Source organism: Hydractinia symbiolongicarpus, chromosome 2 (assembly GCF_029227915.1).
Source record: "Hydractinia symbiolongicarpus strain clone_291-10 chromosome 2, HSymV2.1, whole genome shotgun sequence".
NCBI classification, from domain to species: Eukaryota; Metazoa; Cnidaria; class Hydrozoa; order Anthoathecata; family Hydractiniidae; genus Hydractinia; species Hydractinia symbiolongicarpus.
Window position 1 is genome coordinate 26,167,125 of NC_079876.1, and position 27,170 is coordinate 26,194,294.

The 27,170-nt window shown below is 33.8% G+C and overlaps 1 protein-coding gene across 1 annotated transcript; it reads left to right on the forward strand.

The window, feature by feature from the left end:
* The first annotated feature begins 4,187 nt into the window (after nt 1-4,187).
* LOC130630389 (cyclin-G-associated kinase-like) lies at nt 4,188-26,835 on the forward strand. The gene is made up of 24 exons (XM_057443879.1): nt 4,188-5,038; nt 11,278-11,339; nt 11,609-11,668; nt 13,131-13,242; nt 13,479-13,618; nt 13,729-13,854; nt 14,114-14,203; nt 15,467-15,602; nt 16,091-16,200; nt 16,280-16,310; nt 16,399-16,519; nt 16,701-16,750; nt 16,995-17,143; nt 17,949-18,071; nt 18,741-18,886; nt 19,397-19,510; nt 19,649-19,729; nt 19,999-20,196; nt 20,375-20,568; nt 21,038-22,129; nt 22,569-22,714; nt 24,408-24,536; nt 25,578-25,625; nt 25,721-26,835. Exons 1-24 carry the CDS (start codon nt 4,921-4,923, stop codon nt 25,820-25,822), a joined length of 3,678 nt encoding a protein of 1,225 aa, XP_057299862.1. The 5' UTR covers nt 4,188-4,920; the 3' UTR covers nt 25,823-26,835.
* Nucleotides 26,836-27,170: the final 335 nt, after the last annotated feature.

The following is a 27,170-nucleotide window of genomic DNA, read 5'->3' on the forward strand; positions in this document are numbered from 1 at the left end:
AATTTCTTTTAAAAAAATGTAAAATGTCCTCAAGAATCTTATTTTTTTTGTCATCTTAAAGGTTTTATCATCAAATGTCATGAAATCTCAAATTTGACTATGAAGAGTGGCAATCCTGAGCAAGTGAAATTTTGAAAGTCATTCTCTTCTATAAATAGCTTAAAGAAAGGATAAAAAAATTCACATGTCAAATTTACTTGTTGCTTTACTGAGGTCTGATAAAATAGGCTCTAAATGTGACATTTTTATTCTAATGTCAGCATGTCTGCCTCAGAATACGAATCTTCGTATCTGCCGTCTGGATGTCACAAAGCTACAAGATACTCTGGGGTCGAGGTTGCGCTTGAGTTTTTAAAAAGTTTATCATAATTTATTTTGAAGTTTTACATTCTGCATGCATAGGCTTATTGTTTAAAATATTTTATTTAAGTTTTCAAGAATCAAATGCATAATTTAAATTTTAGAAGCTCTTTTTTTGAAAAAAAATATAAATATTCCATTTTTTGACCCTGTGTTAGGGATAAGCCTAACGTTCTAGGGGCGAGAATGAAAATGTCCTAACGATTGTTTTTTATGAAAAAAACATCATTTCTTAAAAATTTCTTCAAATCTCCTAAAGTTTAATTTTATGAAAAGAGTGGCAACACTGCATCCCTTGTAAAATACACTCAAAAATAACAAATTTTCGTTTCTACCAGAAAGTCCTGGGAACGAGAGTGACCGCCTCCCCTAACTTTCTTCGGTTCCGGTCGCGGGTGACTTGGGGTGGTTTAAGCCTATTATTTACAGTAGGCTTAATTTCCCGATTTTCTTCATCTTCGTCGGGTTGAAAAACAGATTATCCAACCCCCAGCAAGCTTAAAGAGAAGGATGATTGAAGTTGGAATTCTGTGATTTGATGCCTTCAATTCTTTCTGATTTATTTTAGTCTTCGCAGCAAGGCAAGGTTCTCCATTTAGCGTTAGTTTGGACACTTTTGACACTTAGGGTCACTAAGAGTGTGTCACCATATCCTCTGGCTATGTAGCTAGCTGCTATATAGCTAGGCTAACTTTTTAAGTAGGCCATAGCAGCTAGCTATAGCTAGCTATAGCTATAACTCTCCCACTTCCTCCTCTTCAGCAAAAATAAAACCACTACTTTTTACATGCTGTATTATGGCTTATGACAAACTAAACTAATTAGGCTATTCGCCAAATTAGGAGAGGAATTCCCAACCTAACTTGGCTATGCTATCCTAATTAGGCTATGAAAATTTTTTAAAAGCAAAAAAATCACCACTAACGCGCTATCTGCATCTTTATTTCACTCTCTTTGTGCAGCCAAATTTCAAAACTGACGAATTGACGCAGCATTGGTAAGAAATAAAACAACAAGTAATATATGGACGCGAATGTGCATATTTTTTTTGGCAAAAGTTAAATATATGATTTCATATCCTAATTAGGCTATCAGCATGGCTAAATTAGGAGATGATAGCGTAATTAGGTTACATAACCTAATTTGCTGTTTTCCCTGATTGAATGAGTAAGTTACAAGTTATAGCTAGCATATAATCCGCCAACTCCGTGAAAAAAAAACAGATTTAACGTCCTTAGCTATATCTGTATCGTCAACATATCGGTTATTTCAAACTTTTATTATCATAGTGCTATCTGTCGCGAACTGTTAGGGGGGTATGACAAGAAAAAAAACACATTTATTAGTGGACAAATAATCCGGATCCCTCATGTACTATCTTCCGATAAAGCCGTGTTGGATCTATCAACTTCGTGAAATTTGAGAAACACGTTTTCTGGCTTTCTGAAGACTAGCAAAAATATTTTAAAAATTAAAATATTTATTAGAAAACATTCTCAAATCTATGGGCCCTTAGAAAAGGTGTAACATGACATAATTATAATTAATTAACTGAGATAACAATATATAAAAAATGAATACCCTTGCGCTTGACTTGAAAATCACAAAAAGGTGTAGCTGGCTAAACTTACTGCTAAATTTTTGTAATGCGCGAGTTCCAACACCCCTAAAATGATTAAGTGGTAGTGTTCTGCCCGGATAATGAACATTGGCCTGATTAAGTACGGCAGCTTGCACCGGTTAAGAACAGGGCAGAAAATACATAATCAGGGCAACATAATCAGGACAGGCCGGCTTATTACTCAAAAAATATTATTTGGCACTTATAAAAGGGACATATAATCCGGGCAGGCCAGTTTATATACGACAGTGTAATATTATTTCTCATTTATTATAGAACGAACATAATCGGGGAAGGCCGGCTTATGTATGACAGTCAAATATTATTCCAGACTTATAGAACAAATATAATCGGGGCCGACCGCTTTTATATCATTCGTCATCACTTCTGACAAGCGAATAGCCCTGGTGGCAAAGTTGTTGTTGCTCTCAAATGAAACGAAATTTCGCGGCAAATACTAAATTTTGGGATTCGCAAGTTTAATAACTTTTCACCAAACTTAATTCCCTCAAAAAGAATAATTTAGGTTCCGTGAAATTTTGTTACTTCAAAGTATATTATGCTGAAATGTATTTACTACAAGATTAGTTTTAAACTAAGAATTACGTCGAGACTTTTTCTTCCGCCATCTCTAGTTTTTAGGGGTGTTCTATCTTCCAGAGAATGTTTAATTCACAAAAGTTCGAAGAAAATGCCAATCACAGCCTGCCTGGCCAGCCATTATATCAGCGTTCATAATCCGGTCACCACTACATAACCAGTGCAAAAAAAACATAATCGGATCATGTGTACATAATCCGGCTGTCCCGGTTGTAAACAGGCCGTTTTCGCAATCTGGGCAGAACAGTAGTATCAAACCCCCTGAATCGAATTAATTTATTACAAATGGTAGAGAGAGCTGTGGTGAGTTGTTGTAGGCTTCGAAAGCAGTTTCACGTAGTTATCGGATTCACCGAGTTGGCAGATCATACGCTAGGTTGTTGAAAACCAATGATATTGATTAGATAAATTGATAAATAAATGTACATATTTTACATGGCTAGCCTCACAAATATCAAGGGATTTCCCCTGTCTATTATTCCCAGGGGAGGGCCATGGCTTTAATGGGGAGTTTAATGCTCTTTTTGAGCTACGTAAACCCAATTGGGTCAGCGCTCTGCCAGACAACTCCCTGCAACATCCAACGGCCCACACAGTGCGCCATCTCCCCACAATTGCCCATACTGAATCACCGCCAAGGGGAATTGAACCCTGGTCTATCACACAAAGTACGAGAGTGATAATTGGTGTTTAGGACAAAAATGTATGATATCACATCTGTTGGCAAACATAGTACTTAGCTAACAGCCTGTTGAACAACTAGTTTTTCTTAGCACTTAATTCCCTAAACAATTATTTTAACAAAATTTGGGGAATAAACTCGACCTCTAAGGTCTAAAATATGCCATTTTAGAATTGCAGCCATATTTAATTTACTGTAAGTCGAGCAACTTAGACTTGAACTCTTGTACTTGGTAGCAGAAGTGCTAAAAACAGTTTACCTTGTTTTTGCTTATTTTTATATCAGCTTTATAGCCTATCAGGTCTTGTTTTGTAGAAAAAGTGAAGTTCGTATAAACATGCCGAATCTAGGATTTAATACTGGTGCCCAAATGTAAACAAAAACGTGCCAAGAAAGGTGATAAATCTCTCAAAAGAGCCTCTCCCTTTCAGGACTTTTTTATGCTTGGTTCCTAAGAACGGAGGGTTCAAAGTCCAACTTGCACCATTGCGGGAAAATTAAATATGGCTGCTCTATTTTTAAAAAGTTGTATAGGCAAAATATTTTCCAAAGAATTTTTTTAAATTGGAGGACAATGTCTCCCACCTGGAGACATATCTTTCTTTAGAGAAATGATCAGTTTTTAACAGTTCCATAGATGCACTTTTTCATAAATGAGGGTGAAAGGCTTTTTGCAGGTCAAACTCTACAGGATTGTACTCCACAAGCTAACTAACACCTGTATATTTACGATCGCATGAGAAAGTTCATTATGTATATATATATATATTTCAGAAAATGTCTTAATGAGGTAAATAATGAGGTAAATTTTCAAATTGATGTCTAAAAAAGCTCTCATTTGTGTCACTGCAGAGATTATAGGGGGCAGGAGGGAAGTTTTGAAATTACTTTCTCCAACCAGCATTTTTGGGCGGTGACAAAAATATGGGATGCACCCTAGAGTGCAGAAGGAAAATAATAAATACTAAAGTTTTTTGCATGATGCTCCTGAGATGCAGTTGACATTAAACTGAAATACCAATTCTTTTAGCCAATGGTATTTAGATTTCCTAGTGTAAATGGCCAAGAATGAGTGACATTATTTGGAAAATACTCACCTAAGCAGAGTCTACGTGTCTATATGGAGTAATTCATGTTGATCATCTTATTGTGATACAATAGTCGATTTTATACTGTTACTGACATACTGGTGCTAACAGCCACAACAAAATATTTATGTTAGGATGTGACAAGTTTGTGCAGATATCAATATAATCTACTTACTACATTATAGCTACAAAAACGTATTGTATTAAAATAACTTCAAGAAGAAGAAAACTACTTCATACACTCCACGCACCAACTTCCAATGTTTATATCTTTTATGGTATTTGTTACCATATTCAAGAATTTTTTTGACTTTTGTCCCCCTTTAAGACTTCTTCTTTAAGAAATTCTTAATGACAATAATACCAATGTAACCTTATCAACAAAAGCTATAAGACAAATTCAGAGAGTCTCTTAATTGTGATTTTTATTAAAAACAGATTTTGAACCAGCAATGAAGGAAATGATTTACCTGAGGAGCTGTACCTTTAATTTATTTCATAGATATAGCAGGTATTTTTGGATACCTCAACCAATACCTTAAACATTGCATACACATAACAAAACAAAAATGCCATGGTTGGGAAATCTCTTTAGTGGTACAGGCAGTACGTCTGGCAATGACTTTGTTGGTCAATATGTTGAGCTTGGTCAGCAACAGTTAAAAATAAAGAAAGTTATTGCTGAAGGTGAGCTATTCTTATAACTGTATACGTTTTCACATTATTAGTGGAGTACTTATTATTTTTAAATATTACCTTCTCCTATGACACAAAGGTCATCTAAATGAACTCAAATCAGCTGATTAGAAACAAATATTTATAGATAAGTCACATCAAAGTAGTGAAAACGAGCAGCTCAACTTGTTCCTAATTTTGGCTTGTAGAATTTAAGTTTCATTCACAAAAACATGAAGCAGTGTCCATCATGCGAAGTGTTCCAATAAAGGTTTCACAATTCTTGCATTTCCCCATTATGATTCTAAAAACTTTCAATAAAAGTATTTTGACTTATTTATTTTGGTCAGCATGTGGTCTTATAGTAAATTTGCAATTAAAATAAAATGGTTAATCTTGGGCAGCAAGGTGTCTCAAAACCATCTACCTGATTGTTTTGAAAGTATAGACCATTTTGACACTACGTAATCCCAAACTGGCATATACGTAAGTCCTCGCATACGTAGTAGTATCTAAAATTAGTAACCTGGGAGAATATAAAATGCTGGCCTTATATGAACGTGTATTTTATCAAGATTCCTAGCTGTTTCAGAAAGCTAAAGAAATAGAGGTTAGTAATTGTCTTTGCTAGCGATTTTTAATTTTCTCGCAAATCACATTATTTTTAAATGGGACACTGTGTGTTAATATCAATATATTTCTGAGATAGGTAAAACCCCAGTCATACAACACAATTATAAACTAATCTAAAATATAACAATAGAAAACATAGTAAACATCTTAAACACTGTGTGGTAAGATTTCTTATAACTCCTATCAATGAAATGCTTTGATAATTCCAACCCACAGTAGATTAATGTTGAGACATTAATAAATATTTCATCAGACTTTAGAATAACTATTATATTATTAGACAACTTAGCTCACTAAAAAAACATGTGTTTTTATTCATAAAGATACATTTTCATTGTGCAACATATCTAAGGATTTTCATTTTCTTTGCATGCTCTACGTGGCATTCTGAAAGTTAGCTCAATTAAATATAGTAAGTAAACAAACCAAAAACAGACAAACTGTTGTGTTGTAATTCGCAAATTCTGAAACACCTTGGATTTGGCATGATTTGAAACTATATAATTTCTTTACAAAACAAGATCTAAGGGATTAAATGCTTGTATATAAAAATAAGCAAAAACATCTCAAGAAAACTGTAAATGTATAATAATCAAAAGAGCCTCTTCTATTTAGCACTTTCTATAGGCTTCGCACTGTGAAGTTCAAAGTCTAACTTGCTCCACTTGTAGGTCAATTAAACATAGACTACGCTTATTCCATAATAGAGTATTATTTTGCTGTGCAGCCCTTCAAATAATTTTTGGAGTTTCGTCAGACAAAATGTCCCCCACATCTCCAGCTTGGTTGGACATGTCCGTAGCTCGTTTCGAACTTTCGTCGGACAAAACGTCCGATAGATTTCCGTCTTGATCAGGTACTTTTAGATTTCAGAATTATTGAATAGTCCTTTTAATCCATAAGCAAGCCTATTCATAGCCAACCTGACCATCCTACCTAATTCACCGACTTCTGACTGTTAAAAGAACTACGTAGAAATGAATCTCTATTGCCTAGCCCATTTGTTGTTGGTAACCAGGTCTTAAATAAGAAATCCAGCCATGCGGTTCTTAACTAATGCAGAGGTAAACGCCGACGGAGCAAGGATGAAGCAAGTTTGCAAAACTGCACTTACAGGCGGAACAGACGTTATTATATCATGGATTTAATTGTAGATAATTTCTTCATTTGACAAAACAATTGGAAACCATAGCAGGTCATGTAATTGATTTTTTTCTTTATGCAGCAAGTGTCATTTTTATTCAGACAATTTTAAAAGCGAAACCCATGTGCGGTATAAATTTGTTTCTGTATAAATTTTGTTAAAATGTAGCTGAAATTTCTGAATGAATTTGAAAGTTTTATTTGAGCCACATGGATAAATTTTTTTTTTAATTTTAAAACAAAGCATATTTTTCCCCATTCGCTTGTGATGAGTCTACAAATAATAATAATAATAATAATAATAAATAATAGAAACTTAAAAACTTATTTTATTTTATATTTTTAAAGTTTTCTGTGGCGACATTGCATTTTTTGCGATTTAATTGGCTTATTAAAATGCACAGCCTTACTTTGTTTTTTAACATTTATTATTGGTGGTATGTGTGATCATGATTAAGTAAACAAAATGAAAGAGATGTGGAAGTACGATTGATTAAAAGATATAAGATTATATTTGAATTATCTCGTTATTTTTGCATTTTTTAATTTTTAAAGTTATAATAGGGGAGATGTAGCTACAGAAACGTACAAGACAAAATGACAGGCCAGAACTGATTTTCGTAAAAGGCCAAATATGTGACTAACCTGATAATCGTTGTAGCTCTGACTTGGGTTTAACACAACAATCATTAAACACAACAGCAACACAACAGCAACGCAACAGCAACGCAACGTTGTACCAATGTATCAGATGTGCACCAAACAACAAAAACCCCATCCAACACTATTGTAGGTAGTTATACTGTCTAAACACGAACACTAGGTTAACAATCTTCCCCACTTTTCTTCAATCTTTATGTACACTATTTACACATCACCAACTTGAAATTAATGGAGCCCACCACGCTGAAGGGTTCTCAATAGTCCCTCAGCAGATGCTCCTCTTTTCGTCAGACAATTTGCAATTTGTTTCTTGCTATCAATCCACTTTACATCTGTTATTTCTCCTCTGTCAATCATTTCTTTAAGTATAGACAAATCTATCCGTAGTAGCTTATCCATAACAGATTTGATCGAATGAACTGCTTCAAATAGTTGTCGACTGTCTGTGTAACATATAATGGAATTTAAAACATTACGACCACATACTTCAGTCAGTAAATTTGATAACCAGAATGCTGCTTCTGCAGCTTCAACTTGAATCAGAGTTTCTGCAGCCATTGTACTCTTTACTACTCTTTGCAGGCGCTTTGACTGCCACATAATGGGTGATAGATTTCCACAGTCGTCTTTCAGAAATATTAAATATCCGCCTTGAGATCCTCCGTTTCCAAGGTTTGCAAAGGATGCGTCATTGTAGACTTCAAGAGTCAAATTTTTCATAGTACCTTTAAACTGTAAAATAACATTTTCGTTTTTGGCTTTTCCCAGAACTTTGTTGCCGTTCAATAAATCATCTATTGTGGCTTCCTTTACTGATGCTCCTAATTCACAGACTTCAAACATGATATCGGGTCTGGTCTGTTCACTTAACCAGCACAGCCGTCCTATTAAAGCTCTGAATTCCCTGATCTCATTTTCATTCAGTGGATAATTCTTCTTCCCCTTTCTTTCTTTTTCTATTTTAATAGGTTCAATTTCCTCAACATATGCATTTTGGTTGATTTGAGTGGTAAAATCACTGTGCTGGTTCAAGCTTAATCCAAGATAACGAAATACAGTTAAACATTAGGATCCAACAAGAAACACTCTCCGTAAAGGTTCTATAACATTTTCGATGAAATCCTCATTCCCGCCCCAACAAAAATCATCAACATGTGTGGCCATTACTCCTGATAATTGTTGACCATGATGCCAGTAAAATATTGCAGGATCACTCTTGCTCACCGAGACATTAAGATTTATGAGCTCTTCTTTTGCACGCAAATACCAACAGCGAGAAGCATCCACCAAACCATAAATGCATTTCTTAAGCTTCCACAAAGAATTTCCATTATCAGCTTCTTTTGGAGGTTTTAGGTAAACAGTTTTTTCAATTTCCTTTCCTTGTAAAAATGCAGATTTGATATCAATAGAACTGCACCTCCAATTATTGTAAGCAATGAGGGTGAGTATCAAACGCAAGCTTTCCTTCGAGCAAGTTGGGGAGTCTTTTAAAATGTCATTATCTATCTCCTCGAAGCCCCGTGCAACTAATCTGGCTTTCATTTTTTTCTTCCCATTCAGTATTTTCTCAGTCACAACCCATCTCACAGACAATGCCTTTTGTCCATGGTTTTCAACATTTTCATAAACCTTGTTCTTTTTCCATTTTTCCAATTCGTCAATTTTAGCATTCAAGACGTCTGAATCTGCAAATTTTACTTGTGAAAGAATTACCTCTTCTGTGTTTATTGGCTGCCAACTTTCAATTTCCTCCCAATTAACACATGACAATGAATTACTATCTACATCTCGTATATTCAAATAGGATTTATATTTTCCAGTTGCTTTACCACCTTTTGATATAATTTCCACATCTTTAACTGTATCACAGTCCTTGAACTTACACTTTACAAATGACTTAGCTTTGGGTTTAACGGAACCATCAAACCACTTTTGGTCTTGTGTGTCACTGTCTGTTACATCTAAGGAAAGTTGACTTATGCTACTGGTTAGATTATTTATATCATTAATTTCATCTGATGCAACTTGTCTCTCCTTTCTAATGGCATCCCTTCTTTCGGGTTCATCACTTTGGAAGTTCTGCAAATCAATATCAGAATTTTCTTGTCTCTCCTTTCTAATGGCATCCCTTCTTTCTGGTTCATCACTTTGGAAGTTCTGCAAATCAATATTTTCAGCACTGTCATCACTATCTCCATCACCTACTACTTCTTCATTCACAGGATTATCGGTGTCGGTTAAAGATGTTATTGGTTTATTTCTGCAACTTTCTATGGGAGTAGCATCAATCAGAGAAAAGTCTGTGTCTCTTTGGATACAACAAGGGTGCACACGGACATACGAACTGCCATGTTTTATTAAAACCTGTTTGCCATCCTGTCCTATCACACTACCTGGGCCTTTCCAAGCATTGCTTGTGTTTCTTTTGTAAAATACCTTGTCCCCAGTTTCAAATCTATCATCACCTGACGTTCTTGTTTGATGCCTTAATGCTCTTCTAACCTTTTCCGCTGATTCACTTTGGATGAATGCCTTTCGTGCAGCGTTCATAGCATTTAGATTTGTTGCAACAATCTCACTGGAAGTCTTTCCTTCTAAAGCTGGTAACTTCGCATTATTGCAGTTCGGAAGATTTGGGTTGAATCCAAAAACAAGTTGGTTCGGGCTGTAGCCATTCACACATTTTTCAGGGAATTTTTGGCGCTCACTGACCAGGCTACTTCCATGCCAAATCGACTGTAACTTTATCCTCCATCATCTTGCTAACATTATAACCAAGAATAGCATTATGTCTTTCCACCAAACCATTGCTCCAAGGGCTTTCTGCAGCTGTTGTGCATATTCTGATGTTGGCATTTTCACACATCGATACAAAATCCTCATTTGCAAATTCTCCGCCGTTATCAATAAGAAATTTTTCAGCAGAACCAAATATGGAAATCCATATTTGAAAAATTCGTATGATTATTTCTTCTTTCCTTTTTGTTTTGATGACGCACGAAGTACTGTAGCGAGTAAAATGGTCAACTAAATGCAAGAACCAAACCTTCAGCGAACCATTCTTTCAGATCTAATGCTACTGTTTCATTGAATCGTCTTGCCATTGGAAAACCTACAATCGGGGTTGGCTTTGGCTTTTTGAATTTCAAACAAATTTGGCAGGAATGCTCAAGCTCATCAAGATGATTAAAGATCTCAACATCATTAATATTTGCATCTATCAGCAACTGTTTTAGTCTTGAACTATTAGGATGACTGAACTGTCGATGAAGTTTGACTGCAGCAGCCTTCTTTTGCAGTGGTGTTTTCTGTTGTAAAAAATTACATATAGCAAGTGCTTCTTCTTTAATGTCTCCTTCTTTGAACTTTCCAACTCTTCCTATTGGAATACAGTAATAAACCACCCTCTGCTACCAGTGTAAAAGGCGAAATATGTGACTAACCTGATAATCGTTGTAGCTCTGACTTGGGTTTAACACAACAATCATTAAACACAACAGCAACACAACAGCAACGCAACGTTGTACCAATGTATCAGATCTGCACCAAACAGAACAAAAACCCCATCCAACACTATTGTAATTAGTTATACTGTCTAAACACGAACAGTAGGTTAACATTTGCGTCTGACACATTTGCGTCTGACATATTTGCGTCTGGGTCGGACAATGTCCAAATTCCGACTGCTATTTCGAAGGCTGCTATGCGACACTGAATTTTAGCTTTTCACATTCTTGCATAAAAACTTATGATATAATTTTATATTACAAACATATGATTTGTAACAACCTTTATACATTGTTTTGTAGGCGGTTATGGATTTGTGTTTATTGCTCAAGACTTGTCATCTGGTAAAGAATATGCGTTGAAAGTGAGTTAAACTATTATATTTTCTCCTTATTTAGTTGGTAATCAACCATTTTCATTTTTGTCTTTAAAAGTGTCTGCAGTAATATAAGAAATCAATGCAACTGGCTTTTTTCAATTTTCAATTTGGTTTGCATTGAGGATTTCACAAATGTTAAAGGTTGAAAGTGTTGTCAAATATACTCATTGTTTCAAAGAGCTTTGACTTAAACATTTATTAAACAAAGTTTTGAAAATGCTTAGAATGTAGTTAACATTATTTCTTTATGACAGAGACTAATGGCGCCTGACGAAGCTACTAGCAAACAGATTGTTAAAGAAATCTCCTTCTTTGTATCTTTTTTTTTCTTTTTTATGTTTTTGATAGTTTTAGTTTATTTATTTGATGAAATGAAACCCCGTCAGGGAAGAAAATAACAATCAGCCATTGGTCTTGAATGGCCAGATTCTGAGTAGAATGATACTTCAGAACAGTGAAACCTTATCTTAAATAGCCTGTAGATCAAAAGATCTGATCAGTTTGTTTGCAGAAATATGGGATACTAGTGGAACAGGTTTCAATTACTCACTAGAAATACTTTTGATATATCTTAGGAACTAAGCTTTTAGACGATGAAAATATATTGCATATATATTGCATATTATGAACCTTTACGAGGGATACATTTCTCTAGGAATACTTTGGTATCTCCAATTTGTATACTTTATTGTGGGTTTTCTTAAAGAAAAAAAAATTGTGTGTGCATTAAAAAAAATATTTTAATTACAAAATTTTCATCTTTCACTTCTAATATACAGAATAACAACAAGTAGGATTAACAAAGCAAAAATTCTGGACCTTGTAACAAATGTATCTTGTTTTTTCAGACAGCGTTACATTCACCCCTATTTTTTTTCTTGGTGATGTTCTTGTAACAATAGAGTGAAAATAGATGGGGTTAGAAAATTTCCAAGTAAAAAGGGTAGTGTTCAGCAAAATAGGGGGTTATTGTAAAATATGGGGTTGTTGAAAATGGGTGCGGTTGCTATAATTCAGAGTAAATTAATGCGTCTTAGATTACCTACTCCAAGTAATTTAGCTTTAAAGCAGCGATTTTTTAAAACTAGATGTGAAGAAGGCAAAGATCAGAATTAGACTTGCTAACAATGTCATTATAAAGCACCTGGATGACCTTCATTTGAACTAAATTTTGTTGAAAATTTGTTTGTTGTTACTAGAACTTACTGTGCCATGCTTTTTCATTAATTCATATATCTAAATTCATGTTCTGCCTGTCAAAACCTATTAAAAATTATTTGAAGTTGACAATTTTGAAAAGATTTATTAAACTTGGTAAGCTAAGCTTATGGCAAGATACTCCTTGTTCAAGTAACGAGAGTCAACTGTAATTACATGTTTGTTTCAAAATCAGTTGACTGTCGCATATTCTGAGAATACTCCTTTAAATTGCTAGGTATTAAAAACATCCCAGCGCACATAAACGTCACACTATTCTAATGATCATATCGACTAACAGTTGTTCTTTCTCTTTAACCATGGTCAATCATTAATTCCTTGTTAGAAATTTAAAACAATCACAAGAAGCATTTTAAACCAGTCCAAGGTCTTTTAGGCCACATATTTTCAAAAATTTTAGTGCTATGCCACATGAACTCGCTTTAGATGATCCCCCAGCTGTTTTTAATCGCTAGCTAGTGAGTTTGCTTTACATATGTTTTGATCAACAACTGAATTTTTGTTATTTTATTCTCTGCCTGTTTTATGCCTATTATAATTTCTTTGACGAAAGCCTAGCGTAAATTGAGAGGCCATCCTAACATTGTCCAGTATGTTGCTGCAGCAAACGGTAACACAAAACAAGCTAATGGTATGAATGAATACTTGATACTGACAGAGTTATGTACAGGTTTGTGAAATGATTTTTTTTTCTACAGCCATTGCTTTTTTTCAGTATGTAGGTGTATAGTTTAACGCATGTAACCATGTTTTTTCAACTATTTGCTACCAATAGTTTTTTAGTTATAGTTATAATAATATAGTTTTTTCTGAGAAGTCCATTACGCTTTTTTATTTGACAAAAAATGACTTTAGTAAAAAGGTTAATTTATTTTCCAGTTATAAATCTTATAATTTTTCTTTTAGGTCAACTTATTGATGTGCTGAGACGACAGGGACAACAACCTCTTCAGTTTCAACAAGTGCTGAAAATATTCTCGCAAGTTTGCCGAGCCGTTGCCCACATGCATAAGCAGGATCCACCAATTATTCATCGAGATTTAAAAGTTTGTTTTGTTTACGTTGTGGTTCATGTCAGAGAATTTAATTATATCAAAGGTCTATAATGTGTAAATATTTACATGAGCATTTAAAATTGTTTTCATGTGTTTTTTAGATTGAAAATTTGTTGTTAAATTCAAAAGGCATCATAAAATTATGTGATTTTGGAAGTGCAACAACAACATCTCTTTACCCAGATGACTCTTGGACAGCCTTACAAAGAAGTATGGCGGAAGATGAGGTATAGATTATTATAGGAAATTAACCTTTTGTATAATTTCCATTTTGATGATGATAATCATTGAACTAGAACTATTAATCTAGATAACTAAGTTGACCAAACAGACTAAATAGGGCAATAATAATCCATTACTCTGTGCTTTAACGAAAAGTATATTAGAAGATCTTTACAACCGAGTTTTGGAATTTAACTCTTTGAAACATGACGACAATCCTGATATCCTAATTAAATTGTTTGGTAATGTTTATGAACTATTTAGATTCAACGCAATACAACACCAATGTATAGAGCACCAGAAATGATTGATTTGTATAGCAATAAGCCTGTTGACACTAAAGCTGATGTTTGGGTTAGTTGCTCTTTCTTTTGTTGTAGATCTTCTGTAAATTTTATTTAATTATTTAAAAATTTGACTTTTATTAGTACTGTTAATCAGATGCAGTATTAAAAAGTCTGCAAGAAATTAGTTTGCTTGAAATTTGTTTCTGTATTTACAAACCTTGCCTAAAGTTTTTTTACAATTACGGACTATGTGGAGACTTATGTGACTTGTTCTGTCACTGGCGAAACAAGGTTTTAAACTTTTGCTAAGCAATCAACTGTTTAAATAAATAAATTTACAATTTTTTAAGATAATAAAATGTTATAAATGTGTAAATGTTTATATAATGTATTTATAATTTATATAAATCTTTAAGATGAATGAAGATTCCCCTCAAAATGAGAAAGAATCAGCATGCTTCTAGAAGTAAACAGTCAACAATATAAAAAAACTTCGTAAAACTCATTGTGCAAAATATAATTTGCATAAGTATAGCCCTTGAAGGGAACATAGCATTTCTAACAAAACATAGCTTATAGCTATTGAATGACAACTAAAATAGATCAGCTTTTTGATTCTTTTTAAAAGCACAACAAGGTTTATTAGCTGTTAAAAATATATCAACAAAACCAAGGCAATGAGATATATATTTAATACTTTTCTTTACTGCGATATTGTAAATCTTAAAGAAAAAATTATCGAAATATAATATCTAAATCACGTTAACGATAAACTATACACTGCCGAAAACCTAAAAAATAATCAGATGGTTGGGCCACGAGTCTCTGTCTGTTTTTGTTGTCATTACAATCTACTGCGGTACAGTTAAGCATGTTAACAGTAAACTATATTTTAATGCAATACTGAATCCTTTTTACTCTGCATTCAGCAACAAACTCGCATATACACAGAGAATCGCACTATTTCGTCAGTTACATCACATCTTGCTAACTGGATCTTTTGATATTTAGGGCAAAAAAATTAATAAAAGTTTTATATTTCAAGCAGTTTTTGCTATTCAATTTAATTTTTTAAAAGGTTCAAATATAATGCTAAAGTCAGATATAGCGGTTATTACAACATTGACTTTACAAAGTTTTTTTTTTTTTTGTTACAAGGTGTTATTTTTTGTTATTAAACTTGGTTTTATATAAGTACTAAAGATTACTGTTTAAAATTAACAAATAAAAAACAATTGTGCATTTCACTCTAATGCAGACATGTTATTGATTTGTCAGGGACATTATGTTATATTAAAATATATTAAAATACTGTGACAATTTTTTCTAGGCGTTAGGCTGTATACTGTACATGCTTTGCTTCCTTGTACATCCTTTTGATGATTCTGCAAAATTAAAGATTATGAACGCAAATTATACAATACCTGAAACAGACAAGACATTTACAGAACTTCATCAACTGATCAGTATGTATTGTTATATTTTCACTACTGTCTTGTCGATAGCACTCCCTAATCAGTTTGCATGTGTGTAGGGGTGTGCACCTGATTTAATGTAGTGATATTGTAACCATAAGGTTAATCAGTCTGCATGTTTATAGGGTGTGTGTGTGTGTGGTGTCTCTGATTTAATGTGCAATCCGCTTGTGACCATAAAGGTTTAAGTTGAAGTTTGCACTACAGCTTACTTTGAGTAGTGTTATTAGTCCATGTGGAGCCATCCACTCACTTTGAACCTGCTTGTGTGACAGGCAAGTAAGTTAGAACAATAGTATGTATCTCAGGCTGTAACTTGACGTGTTACCTTTGAAAGAAAATAAGAAACAGTTAATTGCTAAAATGGAATATTCAATCTCTGGAAACACATCGGATGTGTAAATAGGAAAAAATATTGTTGTACCAACAAATATAAGTTCCTAGTAATTGTTTGCCATTACTGTAGCATTAATTTTTAGATTTAATGCTCAATACTAATCCTCAAGCTCGCCCTAACACTGAAGACGTACATGCAGAATTAATTGCTTTAGCAGCTGATAAAAATATTGACCTGAAAACGTCTGCAGTTGTAAGTTGTAATTTTTTTACTTAAATGAACTCTGTCATTCAGGTTCTTTTAAATTTAAGTTTAATATGTTTATTTATAGGAAGCAACCATTATACCAAGTTCAGATCAAGGTGCTGTATAATTGTTGCATTTTGTTGCTACTTTTGTTAGCATTGCTAACATTGTAATTCTCGTTGTTATTTACTTATTTATTTTTAGATCAAAATACCAGTACTCCCTCTGGCAGTTCTGTTCTACTCGGTAATGTTGTCAATAGAGCAGGTGCATTGTTTACAAATATCAAAGATGTCTCATCGAAAATGATGAATTCTGTAGCTGGGTGAGAAGGATGTTTATTTATTCGTTTGATTGTTTGTTACTTAGTTTATTTCTGTCTTTGTTTGCTTGCTTTTTAGTTTTTTCGCTTGTTAATCTCCCTTCAAGTTCTTTTTTGCCTTTTAAAGTTCACGATTTTTATATTTACATTATACATATTTATTCTATTTTGTTTTCATCCCTAGGTATGTGAACAAGGACTTAGATGTTACTTATGTGACGTCAAGATTGCTGGGTATATACACTTTTCCAGTATTTTTTTTTAAATCGCACTATAACACTGATGATCCTTGCTTGGTATTATTTCTTAAGACGTATTTTCATCCATGTTAAGGACTTTTAAATTTTAGAAATTAATTTTTTTCGTCTTACTTCAAAAGCTCTTTTAGTTGCCTATTGTAATATTTTTTTTTCAAATTGTCCCCTGTATATGCAATAAAATATGTCTTGTGTAAATCTTACTTTATTCTCTCCTTCAGTGATGTCCTTTCCAGCAGATGGTATTGAGGGAACATACAAGAATAATATTGATGATGTTCGGATGTACTTAGACTCTAAACACACTGATAGCTATGTTGTCATCAACATCTCACAAAGAACATATCGTACAAATAAATTAAATGACAGAGTAAGTGCTAGGCCTGTTTTTAAATATATGCTGGGTTCAAATTTATTAAAACTGTTAGCATATTTTGGATTTAATGTAGCAAAGTCATAGAAAGTTAACAACTTTAACAGTTCAGGCATGATCTGTGTACACTGACAGTCAAACTAAGTTAAACCTGAAGCTCTATTGAGTTTCTCCTCAGCTTATGCATTATAAAACAGACTTATGGGTTTTATGTTGAGATATTTTCTGGTCACCACAAGTAAGCACTACAGATATATAGTTTTCTCTCTCTCTTTTAGATAGTCAGTGTAGTTTAAAAAGCAGTTTCAGTAAATGTACACTAGCATGATGTGTTTGTTCGATTCAAATCTTTGCTCAGAGGTTTAATAATTTTGTAGTATAGCACTCATAAAATAGGTTACCTTGTGAAATTATAATTTAAAGCTTTAAAAAACTCAAAGGTTTTTTGGAGCATCAATTTGGGTTAATGGAACAACGTTTTGTGACAATCAGATTAAGGAAAATTGCTCAGTATGGCTTTTCATTTTATACACTACCTGTATAAAATGACAGTCGATTTTTTAACAATTTCTTCTTGACCTAACACAGGTTATAAAATACTTTGGTTGTGACACTAATGCAGGTGCTTATTTAATATTTTAGCTTTCAAAACAGACACGTATTTCAGGGAGGGGAACCTTTACAAAGTAAAGGTGTCTAATTAAGTGGGTTGTTATGGTGTATGTATAGAAAGTAATCTGGTGACAAGTATGATATGACAATCTGTCTATTTGTAAATATCTTTGAACATATCTGTTTTTAGGTTTATGAGTCAGGATGGAATTCAAAAAAAGCGCCCTCTCTAGATCGACTGGTTTCATTATGTCGAAAATTAAATAATTTTTTGAAGCAAAACAAGAAAAATGTTGTTGTGGTGCATTGCTTGGTAAGTTTGTCTTTCATCATCATGGTCATTCTTGCATTAGAATATGAAACCGATAACATTGGATGTTTGACGTAAAATGGGATGAGATGACGTATAAACATACTATAAAATACAGCGCTTTAGTTAATTTAAAAACATCTCAAAAATACGTAATGATACATTTATCACATTCAATTGTTCAAATGTACTGCCTCGTTCAGATAAATTTTTGGTTCATAATTACACCAATAAAAATTAAGAGGCAAAAATTAAATTTCCCCCTGTAACCTTAAATATTGATATTTTAATTTTTATGATTTTATTTTATCTTTATTGTGTATGTGCAAGGAGCTGCATAAAATCAATGAAATGTTTTTTGTTGTGTCATTGAAATTGAAACTTAAGAAATAAAAAAAATAAGATTATAGAGTATAAAAATACTTAATCATACTAGCTAGAACTGTGAGCTAATCCAAACTGTCTGAATATTTTTAAAATGCTTATTTCAATACATAGGTATTTTAAGTTTTCCACCTTATCTTTTATTTCGTTTTAATTTTTTCTGTGATACTGTGTTCTAAAACACAATTTCTCAGTGACCATTAGTTCAGAAAGAGCCCATCAGATACATTGTGATGTAATTTCTTTAGCATGTGCTTGTGTGAAAATATTTATTTGCTTATTTTTTAGGATGGACGCGTTGCTTCATCTGTGTTACTTTCATCCTTCTTTTTGTTTTGTAAATTATTCACGAAAGCCTCCATGGCTGAAGATCTGTTTAACTTGAGGAGGTCAAATGTTGCGTCACCAATTGAGTTGACTGCCTCTCAACGAAGGTAATGTTGTCTCGTTTCCCCATACTCATTTTTTTTTTGCAATCTTAGTCCTTATCTGCCTGATAATATATCGAGACAAGGTAATTTTTAAGTTCGTTTAACAAATAATTTTATAGGCTATACTGGGTTCACACAATTTCAAATTGTTAATGTTTACAGCTGACTTAGGATGGTTAGATTTCAGAATGCACCAATTGTTGCTGACGTTAGCATGCCCGTTTTTCTCAAATTTCGGGGCCTTTGTGTTAAAAAATCCGACTAGCGCAATTTAAGAGCTGCTAACCTACGTATCTTAAAAAGTAGCACTTCCAAAGCCTGCTTAATGTGGAGAATTTGCAATTGGTTAGAGCTTGTAGGTAATTGTTTTCTTCTTGTCACCAAAGATAAGGACAAGAATGCCTGGCAACGAGGTTGCTTGTTTGGGTTTTATCTTAAGGAGTTGGTTCTTTAATCAGCGCCAGCGTTATTTAAATTTTAATGTGATTTCTGATATTTTTTGTTAACTTTTAGGTATATGGGTTACATCGGTCAGCTTGTTTCCACTGCAAGATACGTCCCTCACAAGAACACTGTGTTTTTGAAGAGCTTAACCCTATCTCCTGTACCAATTTTTAATAAAGCCAGGTATGTTGGTACACTGCTCATTAACACTCAATCACTGTGTTTAAACGTAACATTCGATTCCTCTAACGTTTCTAAAATTTTTTTTACACTAGAAAGGGTCTCAGTTGATTTACTGTAATTGAACTTCTCTTTTTTCAGGACTGGGTGTCGGCCGTTCATTGAGATATATGAGAACGATAAAAGGGTGTTGAGTACTGCACAAGAAATTGATCAAATGAGGTGAGTATATATCAGCGTATATAGTGTGTGTATGACGTAGCATATAAGTACATATCAACATGTATATAGAGTTGAAGAACGTAGCATATGAGTATATATCAGCATATACAGAGTGTGTAAAAACGTAGCATAATAAGTATATATCAGGATCTATCGAGTGCGTAAGAGATAAGTATGTGAGTATAAGTATATATCAAGTCTATAAGAGAGTAGCATATAAGTATATATCAGCATATATCGCGTGACATATCAGTGTTACTTCTTTGTAGAGAGTATAGTTTACACGACGAAAAAATTGTCTTCCAAACACACGTGCGACTGAATGGTGACATCTCTATAATTGTTTATCATGGCCGGTCTACACTGGGCGGAAAAGTTCAGGGCAAACTTACATCTATCACCATTTTATCACTTCAATTTCACACTGGATTTTTAGACAAAACACAAACATCGTTGTTTTTTCCCAAGTAAGTTTTAGGGATTTTTTTATTAATTTTGTTTATGTTGTTGATGTTTTGTTGATTTTATCGATGTTTATTTTTGTTGTTGTTGTTGATGATGTTGTTGTTGTTGTCAATTTATTTTTTGTTACCCTTTCATGTGCTTGCGCATTTTGTGCTATCATCTCTTCTTCTTGTTTCTTAGATCCGCTGTTGACATTCACGAAACCGCTGACAAATACCCTCCTAACTTTGGGCTCAATTTAAACATGAAGTTCACGGAGGAGACATCAGATAGTGGTCATACAGCTCCCTGGGAGAAGATGCATGTTGAGAAACTCTCACCCTATGTTTGTTTTTCTTCAAAAGAAGAGTACTGGAAGTTACATGAAGAATTTGGTGAGATTTTGTTTAATTTTCTTTACCCTACATATTCATTCATTCATTCAATTATTTATTTTCTTTATTTAAATGAAGAAATAATTCACATGTTGCATGATAACTAGCTTAAATAAATTATTATAATATAAATAAATACATAAATAAATAAATAAATAAATAAAGAAATAAATAAATAAATAAATAAATAAATAAATAAATAAATAAATAAATAAATAAATAATTATATTCGATCTCAATTAGATCATGTTTTAAATCGAGAAGCTTGGGTGTGGCTTCTCTAAAGTCTCTACGTGCAAAAGGGTATTGAAATAGACTTTAGAGTCGTACAAAACCCTCGAGCTGAGAGCCCAAGAATTCGTAGGATCGAGGGCTATAGAGTTCCAGATTTTTCTATTGCTTTGAATTAATTTATTGAAAACAATAATTGACATTACCATAAACCTTCCATTTTTTTATTCTCAACTAGGATTGAGTGAGGAGAAAACTCCACTTTGTCAGAAGTCGTCCATATCAAGCATGTCTGACAGCGACGCAGGAACACCCTCCTACACAGAGAAGGATAAAACAGTAGCTCATTCTACTTTCTTCAATGAGCTAGCCTGGCACAGCGAGAACGGAGAAGGTAAAATGGCGAACGGACAGACAAAATATGATACGGATTCAAAAGCAACGCTATTGTCGCTTTCTTCCAACGCAGAAGTATCAAATAACCTTATTGACATAAGTTCTGGTCCTCGTAATTTAAATGCTGAAGAAGATGTTGGGACAACGAGTAGTCCTTCTCCGCCTCCGAACACCGTCACCCCTCCTCTTAGCGATAGTGACATACCACAAATCAATTTGGTTGACCCATTTGCCTCGTTAGCAACTAGCAGATCTTCTAAATCGCCGGATGAAGCGCCAAGTACCGATATTTTGTTAAATTTCGATTCGCAGGAGGATAATACTGCATCGGAAAGTACTAGCATTAATTTTGCGGCACCTGAGAGCAATTCTGCATCACATTTTAATGATTTGTTTGAAACCGCATCTCATACCAGTAAACATGATGATGCGCTAAAGAGAAACAAAAGTTTAGACGATATTACCAACGACGAGCTGTTTACGTCTGCGGAGAACAATATATTTAGTAATCATAAGCCAAAACAACCTTTCGATCCTTTCATGAAACACTTCCACGACAGTCCGCGAAAAAGCTCGAGTGAATCGAACTTAATGAACGATTTAGGAGATCATGATCTTAACACAGCTACTTTGAAACCTGAACGACCTATCCACCATTCCGCTAGCTCAAACTGCGTCCAGGAAAGCAAAAAGCCTAAAGATCCTTTCGCGGAGTTTGCCGATTTGCAGTTTGGCACATCAAGCTCTTCAAACGTGCGCACGCATAATGCTGCGCCTGGTATGAATCAACGAGCTACTGCCTCGCCTACTCCAAGCAACCAACCACAGCAGCAACAAAAACCGCAATTTACGCCGAATTACAATGTGTTTATAACGCCCACCGAAGCAGGCGTATTCAACAAAACTTCAGCAGTAAAACCACAGGGTGGATGGGGTAAGTTTTTTTCTATTTTTATCGACTTATTTATTCAAAATAAAACTTTCTTCTATAATTTATGCAAACGTTAAACCTGGTGAAATTTTGTAATGTATGAGAACATATGGTATACTGACAAACGGAAATCACTCGCAGTTCTTCCACCATTTTTAGTTATTTTTTTTGACCTGTTATTAGCCTAACCCGATGTTTTTTAAAATGCATCGTCTTTGTCATGCTTTTAGCTAGTAGTTCCTTTGGTTCGATTTTCGTAGTTCCTGTAATCCATTAATTAAACGAAAGTAGTTGGTGGCCTATGGATAAATACACTTGTTGCCCCATCCTATATTTAACGCATTTCGTGTGCTTCGCTACTGGGGTTACCATTTTGCGTGACAGACGGACAGATAGATGTATACGGGTATTAAAATATAGATAATTCTTATAAACATTTTAGTGCCTAAACCCATGAGTAACAATGATTTTGGTGATATTTTAAACTCGCAAGGTTTTAAAGCAACTTCGAGCAATCAGAAGCAAACGCTGAAGCAAATGCGAGCTACTGACGATGACAAGAACGACTTGGATCCAATCAAACGGAAGGTGAGGATCTTTTCGCAACACAACTATCTAATTAATGTGGCGACTTCTATGTAAACTAACTCGTTGTGGCGACTTCTATGTAAACTAACTCGTTGTGGCGACTTCTATGTAAACTAACTCGTTGTGGCGACTTCTATGTAAACTAACTCGTTGTGGCGACTTCTATGTAAACTAACTCGTTGTGGCGACTTCTATGTAAACTAACTCGTTGTGGCGACTTCTATGTATACTAACTCGTTATGGCGACTTCTATGTAAACTAACTCGTGGCGACTTCTATGTAAACTAACTCGTTGTGGCGACTTCTATGTAAACTAACTCGTTGTTGCGACTTCTATGTATACTAACTCGTTATGGCGACTTCTATGTAAACTAACTCGTTGTGGCGACTTCTATGTATACTAACTCGTTATGGCGACTTCTATGTAAACTAACTCGTGGCGACTTCTATGTAAACTAACTCGTTGTGGCGACTTCTATGTAAACTAACTCGTTGTGGCGACTTCTATGTATACTAACTCGTTATGGCGACTTCTATGTAAACTAACTCGTTATGGCGACTTCTATGTAAACTAACTCGTTGTGGCGATTTTTATGTAAATGTACTCGCTCTAGCGAGTTTTTATGTAACTTACTCACAGTGGCTATAATAGCGACTTTTCCCTCAACTAACTTGCTGTGGCGACCATTAGCAAATTAACTCACTATTTGTTTTTATAAGCAGGTATTAATTAATTCGACGTTAGGCTGGGATATGTTGATGCGAAAAACACAATCAGGCTTAGAGTATTCTTACATTATAGAAACAAATTACAAAATTTAACGTTAATGGGTAAGATGAACTGGTCGTGTTTTTCGCTTGAAAAAACAACCACAAAATAAAACTATAATTACACGAGGTTAATTTCAGACATTATAGTGGTGTTAATCAAACTTCGAAAGACTTAAATTTTAATTAAAATACCCAAGACAAAAGAAAAACACACATCAGAAAAATGCACCAAAGGTGAGCAATATGCTTAGCATGTGACTACAAATTTTCCTGTTTTAGCCTCGATATGCATAGACGTTATAAAAAACGGTCTCCTTGACGCAAATGGACAAATTTGGCTAAAAGTTGTTCAAAATTAACGACAATTATTAACACGACATTGACTTTTCGTATTTTTTATTTGACTGTAATTATCAAATCAAATATTTTGGGCAAATGAAACTCTCCATGTTTGCGAGACTGCAAACCTTGAATTGCGTTAACCCAGTCTTTCCAGAAAGGCCATGAAAACATACAACGGTGTAAAGACAATAGCAATGCACAAGTCAAAAAAGACAAAACAAAATGATATGTATATTTAAGCATTATTCTTACACAAAAGAAATAATCGCATTCGGATGCGAATGAAGCAGAATATAAAAGATGTTGCCGTTGTAGATGCTCTATTTTGTTTGTCATTCAGGTGTAATGAACCAATTTTTTCCAAAATGTTGTTCCTCTTTTTCCCTTGTGTTTGTCAAGAAAACGTGAAAAAAAATTATCATTTTTAGTCTCGCGTTAAATTATAACAACAGCGGTATATTACACAAAATGCACCTTTCTTAATACAATTAAATGGATATTTTTTTAAAGTAAATATTTTTCGCAACTAAAACGAATAATTTTGTTCACTACTGTGTTACATCGTTAATTTTTTATACAGATCAGAGACTGGTCGGACGGAAAAGAACGTAATATTCGTGCGTTGCTTACATCGTTAGAAACGGTCTTGTGGGAGAAAGAACAAAAATGGCAGAAAGTCAGTATGCATCAATTGGTTGACGCTACCCAGGTGAAATTTCGTGTTGTTTTTTTACAAGAGAATATGTGCGGCTGGTATAGGTATTGTACAAAGTATTAAGGAAATTTTCACAATCTTTTTTACTGTTTGTTTTTCATAAGCAATAATTTATAAGCAATTAAGTTTTGAAAACACAGCTAAGCAACAAAGCAATCAGCAAATGACTGAAAAATTTGGAAGAAAATGCTTAACGACACGATTTAAGAAAGAGGTTGATCTTGTCTTTCATACTTTTTCTTGTGAAGTTCCTTTCTCTCAAAAAGCACTTTAAATTTTTATCAGTTTTTTTTCGCGGAAATAAACTGGTTGTAAACTTTTACCAACTTTTTTATAGCTGCTTTAGCTTTTTAAGCATGTAATTATTCTGAAAAGTTAAGGATTGCCTCCCATTAAAATAAAAACAAAAAATGTACTACACGAGACAAAAAAAAGAACAGTGAAAAAGTCTTCTAATATCACCGTCTCTATCTTCGACTTCTTGATAGTTTTTTAGAATGCTACAAAATTATCGTACTATATTTGCTTATAGAAATGATCCCAATATGTGTACAGTTGTTGTATTGTGTACGAAAGGGTAAACATGAGTAGAGCGGGGATAGAATTTCACGTTTTCTCATATTTTGGGAGAGGTAGTTTTTCTTTAACCTAATCTATCAATTGTACCAACTGATGGTGAATTTTTTATAGTTACTTTTTACTGCAAAGTTTTTGAGAGTTATAAGTGATGAACTACATTGTGTGGGATCATTTTTTGTTGTTGTTGTTGTTTTCTCATTTACGAAAAGAAATCTCTTGAGAAATAGGCGAAAATTGTAAAGCGAAAATTACTTCCCGCGAAAAGATACTTTCACTGGTGCCAGCATTACAGCTATTATTCAGCTACCATTTTTAATCTCCAGTCTACCCCCGTATAGTTGGTAATTAAACAGATACCTTCGTGCATGCCAATCCTTATTATGACAAATTAATGTGACGATCAAAAATAATTTAATTATATGATAGTGTTTACAGAAGGAATTAACATTTATCTAGGTGAAGAAATTCTATCGTAAAGCCTGCTTAACCGTGCACCCGGATAAGGTAAAAAAGATAATCATTTTGTTTACTTTGACGCAGAAAAAGGATTAAGCAAGAAAGAGGAAAAATCTCATTGACATTTTTGAATTTATTTTCAGCACACCGGTGAAGACCACGAAGATTTAGCAAGAGCTATTTTTATCGAGCTAAACGAGGCATGGACTTTATTCGAACAATCTGGATCGCTTTCTTTATTTTAGCACTGCGCATGCGCTTAATAGAATTAGTCTTTTAATTTCATCTCCGTAGGATGTATATTTTACTCTTTAAATAGATTATTTTTTTTCGAACTTTTTTTTATAACGATAATTTTAATTTCATTTTGGATTCTTGTTTGGTTTTCAACTTTAAAAGGACTGCCAAATGATGCGTGCTCTCCTTTGTACTCTCTCCACCTTTGCATATTTGGGGCAAGGAATGATGTAAAACTAAATTTGTACGGATAATTAGTGGTATGCCTAATATTTTCCCATCTTTTGTGGTGTATTTTTAAATATTTGTGTCGCTGTTACTTCGTAATCATTTTTAATGGTGTAGCCTCAATTTCGCGCGAGACACTAAACAAACATATTTTATACTGTCCTTTAAAAAGTTAAATTAGCTGGTCTCCCGAAGTGAGGAATTACTTTTACCAGTTTTAGCAAAAAAAATTCAGTGAATTAGTCTAACTAAAAGGTAGAATATCTGCTTGTTGAGTGTATAGTTTTTACACGCCCTTGAAATCGTTATTAGGACTTCTCGTGATTTCCCAAGTTTCTGTTATGTACCGATTGATATATGTGCAAACAGCTGTCTTATACACTCACGCACTACCTTTAGCAGAGCTCTTTGAATCAATATTTTGTTTGCTATGTTTTTAGGGCCGCCACTTACAGGGAGGTTCAGATCAAGTTACAGTTTTGTATATCCTTGCACAAAATTATTAAAATTATTTTGCTTGATTTTTTTTTTCAATAGTTCTTTTAGAAATGATCTATTCTTGTTTTAGTTGAATATTTTTTAAAAGATTTTTTCTTTTTATTCTGCTTTCACAATAAATTTATTTATTAATTTATATAGACATTACCCCCGTCTAGTTTTCACGTCGCCACGTTATTTGTGTATATACTTAACGACCAAATTTTCGATTGACATAAATTTCAGAAGCGCGTCTTGTAACTTGGAACATGATTTTAACAATCATTAAATGTACGAAATAAAGTCTCGCCTCATATTTTTTTGAAATGTTCTCCTTATCTTAACAGCCCCCTGTTTTTTGTTCACCTTAAATTATCGTTAAAAAGCGCTCCAGGTCGTTTCCTTTCCCAGCTGGATTTTTTTTAAGAATGGCGCTCCATAGCTAATTTTTTGTTTTGACTTGGGCACCTTTTTTAGCGGGCTTTTTTTTTAGTAAAATTGATAGATTTGTGCCAGCAAAATAAACACACGGTGCATGCGCGAATCAGAATATTTGTTGTTTGAAAATATTTCTTTATATTTCAGCTAAACATGAATAAAAAGAATTAATTCATAAGTATAAAAAAACAGCTTCAATTTTTTATGCGCTTT